The sequence below is a fragment of the Phalacrocorax carbo genome, chromosome 4, assembly GCF_963921805.1.
Source record: "Phalacrocorax carbo chromosome 4, bPhaCar2.1, whole genome shotgun sequence".
In the NCBI taxonomy this organism is placed as follows: Eukaryota; Metazoa; Chordata; class Aves; order Suliformes; family Phalacrocoracidae; genus Phalacrocorax; species Phalacrocorax carbo.
This window is the reverse complement of record NC_087516.1, coordinates 64,358,896-64,373,569: the sequence shown is the minus strand read 5'-3', so window position 1 is coordinate 64,373,569 and position 14,674 is coordinate 64,358,896. Positions and strand designations below refer to the sequence as shown.

Genomic DNA, 14,674 nt, shown 5'->3' with positions numbered 1-14,674 from the left:
GCGCAGATTTTATTTCTAAGTGTAATAGAGGGACTCCTGATTCACATTTACAGGAAGTGAGTTGTGACTGCCATGATCAGGACTAGGGGGGCCCTGCCTCCAGCCGGGTGGAGGAAAGGGATAACCGGGCTTACTGGACTGTGTGGATCCGATGGCCTGGCACGTCCGACCCACAGGAGTATTAAGCTTTAGTGGACACCGGCGCACAGTGTACCTTAATGCCATCAAACTATATAGGGGCAGAACCCATCAGCATTGCTGGAGTGACAGGGGGATCCCAAGAGCTAACTGTATTGGAGGCCGAAGTGAGCCTCACTGGGAATGAGTGGCAGAAGCACCCCATTGTGACTGGACCAGAGGCTCCATGCATCCTTGGCATAGACTACCTCAGGAGAGGGTATTTCAAGGACCCAAAAGGTTACAAGTGGGCTTTTGGTGTAGCTGCCTTGGAGACGGAGGAAACTGAACAGCTGTCTACCTTGCCTGGCCTCTCGAAGGACCCTTCTGTTGTGGGGTTGCTGAAGGTCGAAGAACAACAGGTGCCAATTGCCACCACAACAGCGCACCGGCGGCAATATCGCACCAACAGAGACTCTCTGATCCCCGTCCATAAACTCATTCACCAACTGAGGAGCCAAGGAGTCATCAGTAAGACCCACTCACCCTTTAACAGTCCCATATGGCCAGTGTGGAAGTCTAATGGAGAGTGGAGACTAACAGTAGACTATCGTGGCCTGAACGAAGTCACTCCACCGTTGAGTGCTGCTGTGCCAGACATGCTAGAACTTCAATACGAACTGGAGTCAAAGGCGGCCAAGTGGTATGCCACAACTGATATCGCTAATGCATTCTTCTCAATCACTCTGGCAGCAGAGTGCAGGCCACAGTTTGCTTTCACTTGGAGGGGTGTCCAGTACACCTGGAATCGACTGCCCCAGGGGTGGAAACACAGGCCTACCATTTGCCATGGACTGATTCAGACTGTACTGGAACAGGGAGAAGCTCCAGAACACCTTCAATACATTGATGACATCATTGTGTGGGGCAACACAGCGGAAGAAGTTTTTGAGAAAGGAGAGAAAATAGTCCAAATCCTTCTGAAAGCTGGTTTTGCCATAAAACAAAGTAAGGTGAAGGGACCCGCACAAGAAATCCAGTTCTTAGGAATCAAATGGCAAGATGGTCGTCGTCAGATTCCAATGGATGTGATCAACAAAATAGCAGCCATGTCTCCACCAACTAGCAAAAAGGAAACACAAGCTTTCTTGGGTGTTGCGGGTTTTTGGAGAATTCATATTCCACACTACAGTCTGATCGTAAGCCCTCTCTATCAAGTGACCCGGAAAAAGAATGATTTCAAATGGGGCCCTGAGCAACGACAAGCCTTTGAACAGATTAAACGAGAAATAGTCCATGCAGTAGCTCTTGGGCCAGTCCGGGCAGGACAAGATATAAAAAATGTGCTCTACACCGCAGCTGGGGAGAATGGCCCTACCTGGAGCCTCTGGCAGGAAGCGCCTGGGGAGACCTGAGGTTGACCCCTAGGGTTTTGGAGTTGTGGATAGAGAGGGTCCGAAGCCCGCTATACTCCAACTGAAAAAGAGATATCGGCAGCATTTGAAGGGGTCCGAGCTGCTTCAGAAGTGGTTGGTACTGAAGCACAGTTGCTCCTGGCACACCAACTGCCAGTGCTGGGCTGGATGTTCAAAGGAAACGTCCCCTCTACACACCATGCAGCTGATGCTACGTGGAGTAAATGGGTTGCACTGATCACCCAGCGGGCTCCAGTGGGAAACCCCAGTCACCCAGGAATCTTGGAAGTGATTATGGACTGGCCAGAAGGCAAAGATTTTGGATTATCACCAGAGGAGGAGGTGACACGTGCTGAAGAAGCCCCACTGTATAACAAACTGCCAGAAGATGAGAAGCAATATGCCCTGTTCACTGATGGGTCCTGTTGCCTTGTGGGAAAGCACCGGAGATGGAAGGCTGCTGTATGGAGTCCTACACGACAAGTAGCAGAAACTGCTGAAGGAGAAGGTGAATCGAGCCAGTTTGCAGAGGTAAAGGCCATCCAGCTGGCCTTAGACATTGCTGAACGGGAAAAGTGGCCAGTGCTCTATCTCTATACTGACTCCTGGATGGTGGCAAATGCCCTGTGGGGCTGGCTACAGCAGTGGAAGCAAAGCAACTGGCAGCGCAGAGGCAAACCCATCTGGGCTGCCACACTGTGGCAAGATATTGCTGCCCAGGTAGAGAACCTGGTTGTGAAAGTATGTCATGTGGATGCTCACGTCCCCAAGAGTCGGGCCACTGAAGAACATCGAAACAACCAGCAGGTGGATCAGGCTGCTAAGATTGAAGTGGCTGAGGTGGATCTGGACTGGTAACATAAGGGTGAACTATTTCTAGCTCGGTGGGCCCATGACACCTCAGGCCATCAACGGAGAGATGCAACATACAGATGGGTTTGCGATCGAGGGGTGGACTTGACCATGGATATTATTGCACAGGTTATCCACGAATGTGACACATGCGCTGCAGTCAAGCAAGCGAAGCGGGTAAAGCCTCTGTGGTATGGGGGACAATGGCTGAAATATAAATATGGGGAGGCCTGGCAAATTGACTATATCACACTCCCACAGACCCGCCAAGGCAAGCGCCATGTGCTTACAATGGTAGAAACAACGACTGGCTGGCTGGAAACATATCCTGTCCCCCACGCCACTGCCCAGAACACTATCCTGGGTCTTGAGAAACAAGTCCTGTGGCGACATGGCACCCCAGAGAGAATTGAGTCAGACAATGGGACTCATTTCCGAAATAGCCTCATAGACACCTGGGCCGAAGAGCATGGCATTGAGTGGGTGTATCACATCCCCTATCACGCACCAGCCTCTGGGAAGATTGAACGGTACAATGGACTGTTAAAAACTACACTGAGAGCAATGGGGGGTGGAACATTCAAGCACTGGGATACACATTTAGCAAAAGCCACGTGGTTAGTCAACACGAGGGGATCTGCCAACCGAGCTGGCCCTGCCCAGTCAGAAATCCTACATACTGTGGAAGGGGATAGAGCCCCTGTAGTGCACACAAAAAGTATGCTGGGCAAAACAGTCTGGGTTCTTCCTGCCTCCGGCAAAGGCAAACCCATTCGTGGGATTGCTTTTGCTCGAGGACCTGGGTGCACTTGGTGGGTGATGCGGGAGGATGGAGAAATCCGATGTGTGCCTCAAGGGGATTTGATTTTGGGCGAAAACAGCCAATGAACTGAATGGCACAATGTGAACTGCTATATAATACTGTGTGTCACCTCTGTGTTGTATCAATGATATCAGAGTAACGAGCCTCCCAACCCATGGAAGATAAACTATGAAACAAGCCGTGCAGCAGTGATGGAACGATGACTGACTCGGTATGCAGCGACCCAACGCCACACACCATCTCTCCCACCCTGAAACACTGATACAACAGATGGAGCCCAGAGTCATGGACTGGGTGAACTCAATGGACATTTTAATGGACATTTTACAGGGAAGGTCCATGAGCTAAGGGAATGATGTCTGTGTATTATGTTAAAGGATGGGAAGGGGAGGGGTGGTGGTTGGTATGGTTGTATTGCATCGTATGGGACCTGGGCATGGTGTAAATGGTATGGAATAAGGGGTGGAGAATGTGCTGGTTTTGGCTGAGAAAGGGTTAATTCTCCTCACTGTGGGGGTCGGCTACCTTTCCAGCTTCCCGCGCTCTGCCGCGTGGCGGGGGGGGCTGGGAGGGGCAGGGCCGGCTGACCCCGACTGGCCAATGGCAGGTTCATTCCATACCATGTGACACCATGACCAATGTATTGAGGGGGGGCAGTGGCAGCGTGGAGGCGGCGCGGCGTCGGGTCGGCGGGCGGCTGCGGCGCGCGCGGTTTGTTTTGGCGGTTCGTTCCCCCTCTCCCCTCCCTTCCCCCTCCCCCGGGGCTTTGCGCCTCTTGTTGTTCTCCTTTACATTGCATTTCTGTTGTTGTTTCTTTTAATTTTCATTATTAAACTGTTCTTATCCCAACCCACGAGCGTTACCCTCCTGATTCTCTCCCCCATCTACCGGTGGGGAGCGAGCGAGCGGCTGTGTGGGGCTGAGCTGCCGGCTAAACCACGACATCCATCTTCAGCATTTGAGAACAGGGTGTTTTGCATCAGGCTGTTACTACATACTTCAGTCCTGAGTGACTGTGACCCTTGCCAGCACAGTAACAGTGTTTTGGAAATATGGGAGAACAGTCAGAAACATCAAGCGGTAAGCACTTCATGGTCCACTGGAGAGGAAGGTAGAAAAGCAAAATCAAGCACATGGTTATGTATGGATAGGATGTTACTGCAGGACTATATAGTGCTTAGTGCTTTACCTGTAAGAAACTGCAGATGCTTCCGCCTTATTTGCTCCTATAAAGTGGGCAACTCTGTATTGCAGGAAAAGAGAACAGCAGAGAAGATTATTCATGGTTTTCATGGTTAACAAATTAACAGCTCACTTTCAGCACTTACATCTTGCTGATCATCATGAACTAGTTCTGGAACAATGTAAGAATAAAGACCACCTGAATCTTAAGTCCAGTGTTCGCTCTGCTTGCTAGCCCAGGCCTCGTTTAATAATGCATTGTTTACAAGTGTCATTTAAAAAAAGAGAGGGAAGAAGTAGAATACTCAAGTAGTGGATTTGTTTGCATACATTGCTACTCACTGGAATAGTAAAGGTGCTGTAGTGTAGCATCATGATGGGCTCACGCGCAGTCTCTGCTGAAACTCCATTCGAGTAGCTTTGCCTCATCGGCCGTGGGTTACCAGTGAGCCTAGAATTCCTACGGTGCCCTTATTGTGAATAACAGCATGGCTGACCTCATCTGTTTATACAGCACTGTCCTGTTTCATGTACAGTCACTTCAGATTATTAAGAAGCCTAGGGAGAAAAGGTGATGATTTCTGCATGGAGAGATACTCTTTGCTTAAGAGCAAATTTTCTATTACAGCGCCGGCTTGGAGATGCTGCAAAGAAAGCAATCAGCAAGCTGCAAGTCAGAACAATCAGGAAAGGTGATAAGGTAATTTTTCAAATTGCTCATTACCAAATGAAACTCTGTACTGAGGATTCCTTCAGACCACTGGGACAATGAGACAGAACAGAAATGGCAATTGCTTATTTAGCTACTATGTGTCCTTCAGATGGGAGAGGAATACTGATAAGCAGCTTATGGATGGAATGGAGTAGAGAGAGAAGGTAATTCTGTGAAGATGCAGAAAATCCTGAAAGTTAAAACATGCTAATTAAATCTGCATGCTTCCCAGGGCAAGTTTCCAACTGGAAACACGTTGGAAAATCTGACTTGCTTGTCTTGAAATGCAGTATTGGATTTGCAGCACGTATCAGTAACAGTTTTACTTTGTCACACAGGCTCTTGCATGAATAGATTAGCTGACAAAATCAAAAAATGAAAATGATGAATGTTCTCTTTCCTGTAGGAAACTGAGCCAGACTTTGATAACTGTGCTGTTTGTATTGAAGGCTACAAGCCCAATGATGTTGTCAGAATTTTGCCTTGCAGGTAAGTCGAATGTTGAAGGTGCTTTTAGCTCTGATAGTCTCTCTACTTCAAGACAGGCTCTGTTCTCACAGTATCATGCCGATGAGATTACCTGAGAGCTTGGGGAGGAAAGGGTGAGTTTATCATTTTGATTTATTCAAAGTCTGTTCTGTAAAGATATCTGAAATGTTTCTTTATTCGACTTGAAGTGAAAGTAGTAATGGTGTTGATAACCTGGATTTGGGATGATAGTCAGAAATTTTGTCTGACCTGGACCTATTATGAAGTCTTCAGTAGGATTTTTAAACTAAATGTTTTGATTCCTCTGTTTTGCTCACTGGTTTTGTATCAGTCCAGAATAACCCCCTTAGAATAATTTGCCCCTGACTTCAAGGTGTGTCCTGGGCCCAGCAGCCAGGGATAGAGCAGTCTCCTGCTCCCAATGGGGCCACTTCTTTTGCTGTCCTAGGCCATGTCCAGGTGCTGAGAAAGAGGTGACTTCTATTAAAAAAAAAAAAAAAGGCCATAAAAAGAGATATGCTGAGTAGAAACAATAAAGCAAAGAGGGCACGTGACAAAGGCCACATATCTATTGGTGCCAGGAAAATATTCCCAGACATGTGGGATATGGAGGGGACAAAAAGAGCTTTTGGGCTTTTTCTTGCTCTTTTCTCCCCCTTGTGTGAACGTGCCCCATGCAGCACATACACTTGCAGTGATGTGACACAGGAGCGCAGCCTCTTGCCACCCGTAACAGCTGTATTCATCTCTCTGTGCCATTGTATTGTCATCTGCGAAATGTTAGCTAATGAAGGATTTCTCTAAGGAAATCCATTTTTTTATGAAATTTCCTAGGAACAGTGGTTCCCCTAGGAGAGCAAGAGCATCTGTTTGATTTCCCTAGAAATAGGAATCTCAAGTGCAGTACATGCAGAACACAGACTTTGGTTTTTTTAAATAGAGTTTCTTCTCCTGCAGGCATGTTCACTGGCTTGAGAAACTGAAATATTTATTTCTTTTCCTGCTATATTGTTCCCTACTAGATATCTGAATGTTACAAGCTGTCCATTTCTGTTCGTTCACGTGACTTATTAAATCTGTTCACTGACATCACTAAATGGCAAACAAAAAGCACCAGATTAATCATAAATTTGACCTACTGTAAATCCCTCACAATGACAAATTGCATGTGAACTCTTTTTTTTTCTATGAACAGACAGAAATGCATCACTTCATGAAGCAGAAATACAGAAAAATGAAAAATTAACAGAAAGTCTGGACCTTGGTTTGACATCAAGCCTGTTTTCCTAGAAGCTTAATAAAGCGTGGAAATTTTGCATGATAGAGACAGGCAGTTTTTGGAAGTAGTTATACAACAGCAAAAAATATGTCCAAGCTCTAGCTTTCACTTGTGTCTCGCCTCATAATTCAATGAGGTTCCAGTCAGACTTTGTCATCCACAGTGTTGAGTCAAGCAATGAATAGGAAACACATAGTTAACAGGTGATGTTCAGTTCTTGGCTGACTTAGAAGGCCGCCTACAAAATGACTCATGCTAAAAGGTTAGCAGCAGCAGAACTGTCTTGTAAAATACTCACAGTTTGAGCCTCAGCAGTTTCGAATTATAAAAACTCAAAGAGCTTTCTCAAGCAGCCACTTCACAAACCCTGGCTTTGCCATTACACAAATTGTGAGGGCGGTATTTTACACATTCACATGGGTTTGGACTTCCAAAACAGGAAATGCTAGTCATGATTCTTTCTGCGGTTGTCAGTCTCGGCTCCTTATCGAAAAAAAAAAAAAAAGAAAAGAAAAGAAAAGATTAATTTCTTTCTCTGTTAAGTGAGTAGGAGGGTGTTATGTCTTGATAAAGACCTACAGACTCTAGATTTCTTCTTCCAGCATCCTCAGTTAAACTCTGCGCAGTTTCTAGTAGGGGAACCTCATTAGACTGCTGTTTAACAAGAGGCTGGCATTTCACCAAGTCTCACAGAAGCCAGCACCATATGACACCGGTGCTGGCTGACCTTAGCGTTTCTATCCAGGAGGTGCTCAAGATGTAGAACTTTTTACCTGCAAAGCCCAATACACCCCGAGAGCTGCACATGCAAGATGCTGCTTTGTACTGCAGGCAGTACAGGGGAAACCACTCCTAGCAGGCACACTATATAAAGCCCTGTATATCCTGAGATTTCTTTTAAGGCTGGTGGAGCCTGAATCTCCTAAGAAATTGGTGGACTTTTGGAACCAAACATTATTGCAGTGGATGACCTCTGAAGTCCTGTAGATAGATGTTTACTAGTACTTATGCTGTTTCCCCAAATGTCTTGTCTTTTCTGTTGGCAGAAAGCAGGCACTGGGAGAGCCTGTTGTTACATGTCCTGCTCTGGAGGGCTAGGAGGAGAATTCCAGTTCACTGGTGCTTCTTCCAGTCTGTCCTCTTTAGCCAGCTCCCACAGCTGACTGTATTAATAAACTTCACTCTACAGAACGTTTTAAATAAATAAGGACTGACAGTTGATAAAAAAAAGTGTTGACTTGCAGCTGGTTTTATGTTTAATGGTAGCAAACATCACTGAAGTTATCTTTGAGGGCACTGACACGACATCAAATGTAACCAAGTACATTGTTCCCAGAGTGACGTCTCTTGTTACAGCCCTAGTTCCTTCTGCTTGTCCTCCATCTCTAGCTTCAAAACGCCTTCGTCTTTTCTGCTCTGGCTTTGGGAAGTTACTGGTGCTGCTGCTCCCAGTGCGTGCCTTCTACTAACTTTACTAAACTTCTACAGAGAGACAAGACAATTCTTTCAAATTCATCTCTACTGAGTTCTTCATAAGCTCTTTCCTATGGTCATTTCATTTCTGTTACCAGTAAACACTCTCTGACCCCAATCCAGCTTGTTCCTTTCCTCTGAACCTTCAATTCATGAACAACAGTGATTTCAGAGACTGCTTCACTCCTCACCAAAACCCTCCTCAGTCCTCTGCTTCAGCCCTACGTCTAATCCAGGCAATTGATGCTTTTACTCGGGGTCCCTAGGGATGTACCTCTCTTCCTGCTTTTCCCTCTTTTTTCTCTTAGCTCACGTTTTTCTGAGAAAAATTACACGACTGCTGGGTTTGTTTGTGTGCAGTTTGGAAAGCTGGAACTAGGAGTAGAAGGTGGGAGGAGAACAGTTTCCCTTAACCTGGGAGAAAAAGCTTCTAAAAATTGTTGGCAAGATGAAAGCTTTGCAATAGTTTTGCAACAATCAAATTATTCTTATAATTTGGGGCTGAGACCGAAATGGAATTTTTTTTTCCTTGTATGATTAAAATTGCAGCTTTAAAGAAAAAATGAATACATTTCAAAGAAAAGTAATCTCCAGTTGAAAAATATTAAGTGCTATTTAGATAGTAGTAAATTAAATGCTCTGGGATTTTGAGGTTCTTTTTCTTTCTTTGTGCTCTCTGAGCTTTACAGAGCCGCATGCAGTGGCCGTCGCAGAAGTGTGCAGGAGGGATCCCAGGAGGCCACCACCTCTGGAACAGCACAGGGGTACTGGCTGTGCACATGTCGTTCTGGGGAGGTTTTTTCCAACACATTCTGCAGTCTCCCGGGATGAAAACTCTGCAAATTCCCCTGATAATTTATTGCAGTGCTTTACTACCCTGACTGGGGTGAAGTTTTTTGTATTGTGTAACCTGGATCTCACTTGCTGCAGTTTAAACACACCACTGTGCCTTTTATCCCTAGGAGAGGTGAAGAACAGTTGTTTCCTTTCTCCTTATGGAAGCCTTTGTTTTGTATGAGGATTGTTACGACATCTCCTCTCGCCTTCCTCTCTCTCAACTAATCTATTACAGTTCTTTTGAGAAACTTCTCAACCCATCCAAATCAACATAGTTTTGCAATGCATGTGGTTGCACACAACAGGAAAAAAAACCATTTTTTATTTCTAGCTCTGACTTTGATTGTCAAAGCCATGTCCCGAGCCTGTGCTTGAAACACCTCTCTTACTGTCTCCCTGTATGGGTCATTACTTCTGAACTCATCCATGATGCCTCTACCCTCTCTTTCCTTTTAAAACTTGCATCGGTCAGAACTGCAGAGGCAGTTTTGTTGCAGTTGACCTTTTTACATCTTTATCTTACCATGTGACAGTGAAATATTGCAGTTGCTCTCTCATCTTACTTTGTTCTGACCCTTATTTTGCCTGAATTAGGATGATAAACCTATCAGGACATCAAACAATTCACAGTTTGTTGAAAGCCATAAGCACGTATATAGTGCTGTAGCTAATAACGAATAAAATACACTTTCAAATCCAAATCCACAAACCTGCCACCTCACTTCTCTGCAGAAACGTTTACATGTTCAAAAATAGATATTATGAGCGTTTTAATCATATAATGTGGTACAGAAATTCAAAAATGCAAATCTCTATCTGATTTTCAATAATATCCATTTTTTCTGTAAATTTCTGTCAAATAATCAAGTATTTCTGTTGTACATATTAAAACTGAAATTAATAGAGCCATCATACACTGTGCTGGTTTAGTATTGAGAAGTGCAAAGTGACATGATCTGTCATGTATTTAAATTACGCAGCATTGGTAGGATTTCTTTTAGAATATTGGTTTTTGAGGCCAGCTTTAGGAACACTAAACTTCAGGTTTCAAAGTCTTTAAGACATGAAAGTTCCAAGCTTTTGGTGATTAACAAACATTATGAAATGCTGTAATATGAACCACAGCTTGACTGAGGCTTGCAAAGCTTGAACTTGAAAACAAAAGGAGACTTTCTAGTCTGTGGTAAAATGGCTTGATAGAAGTTACGTATTTTTTTATCTGAAACAGATTTTGGAAATCTGGGGGTTTTTTTCAAGAGAATAGTAAATATCCCAGATTTTGTAAATGTACTGATTATTTTGGCACAAATGTGCACCAGATGTTTGGTGTTAAACATACTTGTTTATTAATTTGAGTATGTAATTAAAGAAAAACAATCAAGAATTTCATAGTTATTTCAAACGGCTGAAAAGCAAGGCATTGCCTTTCAGTACCCTCCGTGAATTAACACACCCAAGGAATTCTGTTGGTTAGACCTCTAAATGTAAAACTACGCATGCCTGCGGACTGTACGTTTATGCTTCCACCTATTCAGAATCCTTGCCTGATGATGTGCCAAATATGCCCCCCTGAGTTAAAAGGAAGAGGCTGAAATTTGGTGCATTGTGTTTTCCCCAGTAAAGCAAGTCTTGTTTGGAAGAAGGGTTGTGCACTTCAGTAGCCTTAGTAAAGTAGTGGTTTAAACTTCAAGTATGGTGATACTTCATTTGTGTTAATCATGTTGACATACAGGATCAGATGAGGTTTGACAAAGTTTGGTATTACAGCCAACTGATATAATTAGACTAGGTCGAACTTCCAAGAACAGATTTGCCCTTTCCCATAGTTGTGTGAAGTTAGACCGAGTATAGGAATGCGATAATTTGCCAGGTAGCTTTGTTTCACCAAGGACCCGTTTCTTCTAGAAGTAGTGAGAAAAGGCATTGCAGTGAAAAGAATAAGATTCTGAGATTTCACACAGTTTTGGCTTTGAATTTCTAGTGTTATTCAGGACTGAAGCCAGCTAGTAAGCTAGCCGGCTAGTATGTGGGCTGATAGCGTGTTAGTGAGAGCCAGGGTTGCAAATGGATATTGGTGAAGTGCACCTCAATATCTTCCATCAAGTTGAAAGACGATGCGTACCTTGTTGTGTGAGAGAGCCACGACACAATACAGCAGCCAGCCCATTCGACTGGATATGTACCACTTAATGCACCAAAATTACTTTAAATATTTAAGTGATTCTGGCTTTCTCAGAGGTTGCATTTCCTCGTGGAGGCTGGTATGTGCCCTGCTCCAGGCAGAGCCTTGGGCAGCTGTGAGCTTTGTGAGCTGTGGGTTTGTATGGCTGTGCTGCACGAGCAATGCACGTGGGGCAGTGACAGCACAGGGACACGCAGGCTGGCGACTGCTTAAAGGTAAAAGTTCAAGCAGACTGAAATGGGACTTTCGGGCTCTGCCAAGTAAAATGTGGGACACCTGTTGCAAGCCTTAGAAAGGAAATTCAGAGCTGATCTGTATGGTGTTTCAAAACAAGCAAATTAGCCTTTATGTGCACCTTTTGGAGCAAGACTGTGTGTGTATACTGAGCCTCATGTTTCAATTTTGCTGAAGTCATTATTATTATTAAGATAATTTATGCAGTTGGACTAAGGTCCCTTTCAGCTGAACTATTCTATTCAATTAATTGATTAAAAAAGATTTTTAGGGAGGCAAGTCAATGTTGTTTCCTACATGCCAGTATAATTTCTGAGGCTATGTGCCTGGTAGGAAACTTTCCTCCTTTTCTTCAGAGGGATTGGGGCTGAACAAACTTCACTGCCTTGGACTGAACCCCGACTCCTACTTGGCCTACTCAACAGCGTTTCTTAAATCCTGAGCCCCACGTACCTGCGTTTTGTAATGTGTGTTCTCTGTGGCCACAGGGTAGCAGAATATGCTCACAAGAGAGAATACAATCTCTCAGTCAGGTACATGCACTAAATACCTCTATATTCAATCTCAGTTTGCGTCAGGTGAAGTTAGACCAGAAGCTTTCAGTTCCTCCACTTGGAAAATGTCTAAGAGGAGTAGCCCACAGCAGCCACAGGGCTCAGATAGTTGCTTAGTAGTCACCTCGGACTGAGGACAGGATTAGCAACAACCCCTTTAGGGCTGGAACTCACTCTGATGGGTGACTTCTAAAGAGCAGGAAATTCAGGGAGAATGTTTTAAAAAGCATCATCCCATTTTTTTCTATTTAAATGAAAAATAGCTCTTTCTTTTTTTTTAATTTGCTTTATTTCCTTATGCCTGCATCCTAAAAAATACCAGACCCCCGATGGCTTCACATTTAAATTATATGTTTGGTTTGTCCGTAAAACCATCAGGAAATACTAATGTGATTTTTATCTTTACCAGCAAGCAGGTTTTGTTTACTGACAGCCTTTAACATTTAAAGAATATGGGTTTTGCTGATGCATTTTGTGTATTTTTCCTAATTCTCTAACTACGTACTTGTCTTTTTTCCAAACTCCATTGAGAAACACTGTGCACATGTGCTTGAGATGTTGCAGAAATCATTTTAGTCTTGAGTGCATAGGATACAGTTTTGCAGGCCTTGCAGAGGTCACAAACCCTGATCATTTGAAATACTCTTACTTTAGTGAATTGAGAAGCAGGGTGTGATACTGTGTGGTAAATTGTGCCATGGTGAATTTGAATTAAAGTTTCCTGGTTTTCCTTGCAGGCATCTTTTCCACAAGTCCTGTGTAGACCCCTGGCTGCTAGACCATCGTACCTGCCCGATGTGTAAAATGAATATTCTAAAAGCTCTAGGGATCCCGGTAAGCACGTCGCAGAGCAGCCGGTCGGGACAGAAGGGAAACACCAGCTACTTGGGTATATCCCTAGCCCTTTGCCTGTCTGTTCCCATCCCACTCTTCTTGACATTTTATTGATTTTTTTAATTATTTATTAAGGGGAGTACAAGCTGAAATGTCTGACTCTACCTCTCTCCTGCACCCCACTTTTATTAGCAAGGAAGAGTGTGTGTATGGGGGCTGGTTGGGTGTCAGGGTTTGTGTGTCTGTAGTTGCCTGTTTTGTGGAGCAGAGGATTGTTTACTGGTGTTTTGGTGGATTTCTAGATTCTTTCACATAGCTTTTGTTTGTGTTTTAAATCAGGACCGGATTTATGTTTTTTAATCATGCTCTCAGTTCAAATCTCAAAGCAGAAGGTCTGTAAATAGAACTTCCCCTGCTGTACTAGTTGAGGACAACTAATTGCTCATTCTGGGGAGCCAAATCTTTTTTTCTGTCAGATTTCTCTTAAAATCTATCTGTAGCAAGCTCTGTACTCCTAATTCCAATTAGGGAGCATTTTTCCCAGTAACTAAGCATGTGGCAGACCACATGACATACAAGAAATTGTTAAGCTCTTTGTTATTTGGAACATTCAGATGTGGTTAGAAGCTGCCAAAGCAATTGATCTTTTTAGGTTGCATGTTTACATTCAGATAGTGCATGTGCTGCCTGCCATACAGTCTCCTAACTGCAGCTATTGCAGAGATCAGGGGCTTCACCAGGAAGAAGTGAGTTACTCTCTCACACTGTGCAAGGCTTGCCGCATGGTAGTGAAGTTCAATACTGAAACACCACCAGTTGGTGCGTTAACAGGTGCTGTAATACCCTCCCCAGTTACAGATGGTGACATGCCAGCTCACATATGAAAAAGCTATATAAAGTAAAATAGCTCGTATGAACATATATGGGGAGCTGATGCAGCCATTCCCCAAGAGTTCCTTTTCATGGAGACTAGGAAGCCAAGCAGGTTGATGCAGAAGAGGTTCCACAGCCAGTGATGAAGTATCTGTTTGTTGAAGGAGGCAGATATGTTAATCAATCATAGACTCATAGAATGCTCTGGGTTGGAAAGGACCTTTAGAGGTCATCTAGTCCAACCCCCCTGCGGTGAGCAGGGACATCTTCAACTAGATCATGTTGTTCAGAGCCACGTCCAACCTGACCCTCAATGTTTCCAGGGATGGGGCATCTACCACCTCCCTGGGCAACCTGTTCTAGTGTTTCACCACCCTCACTGCAAAAAAATTTCTTCCTTATATTCAGTCGAAATCTACCCTCCTTTAGTTTAAACCATTGCCCCTTGTCCTTCCACAACAAGCCTTGCTAAAAAGATTGCCCCCTTTTTTCCTATAGTCCCCCTTTAAGAACTGGAAGGACGCAATAAGGTCTCCCCGCAGCCTTCTCTTCTCCAGGCTGAACAACCCCAACTCTTTCAGTCTGTCCTCATAGGAGAGGTGCTCCAGCCCTCGGATCATTTTTGTGTCCCTCTTCTGGACCTGCTCCAACAGGTCCATGTCCTTCCTGTGCTGAGGGCTCCAGAGCTGAACACAGTACTCAGGTGAGGTCTCACTGTAACGGAGTAGAGGGGCAGAATCAGCTCCCTCGACCTGCTGGCCACACTTCTTTTGATGTAGCCCAGGATACAGCTGGCCTCCTGGGCTGCAAGCACACAT

The 14,674-nt window shown here is 44.4% G+C and overlaps 1 protein-coding gene across 3 annotated transcripts in view; it reads left to right on the top strand.

Annotated features, from left to right (window-relative positions):
- Positions 1-14,674, top strand: part of RNF150 (ring finger protein 150) — a 133,813-nt gene that overhangs the window by 80,536 nt on the left and 38,603 nt on the right. For 2 of the 3 annotated variants that reach the window (XM_064450231.1, XM_064450230.1), the window contains exons 3-5: positions 5,018-5,089; positions 5,508-5,590; positions 12,887-12,983. In XM_064450231.1, coding sequence (XP_064306301.1) covers positions 5,018-5,089; positions 5,508-5,590; positions 12,887-12,983 — 252 coding nt within the window. Of the gene's footprint in view, positions 1-5,017; positions 5,090-5,507; positions 5,591-12,886; positions 13,039-14,674 lie in introns of all 3 variants that reach the window. The other variant, XM_064450232.1, reaches the window with a different exon arrangement.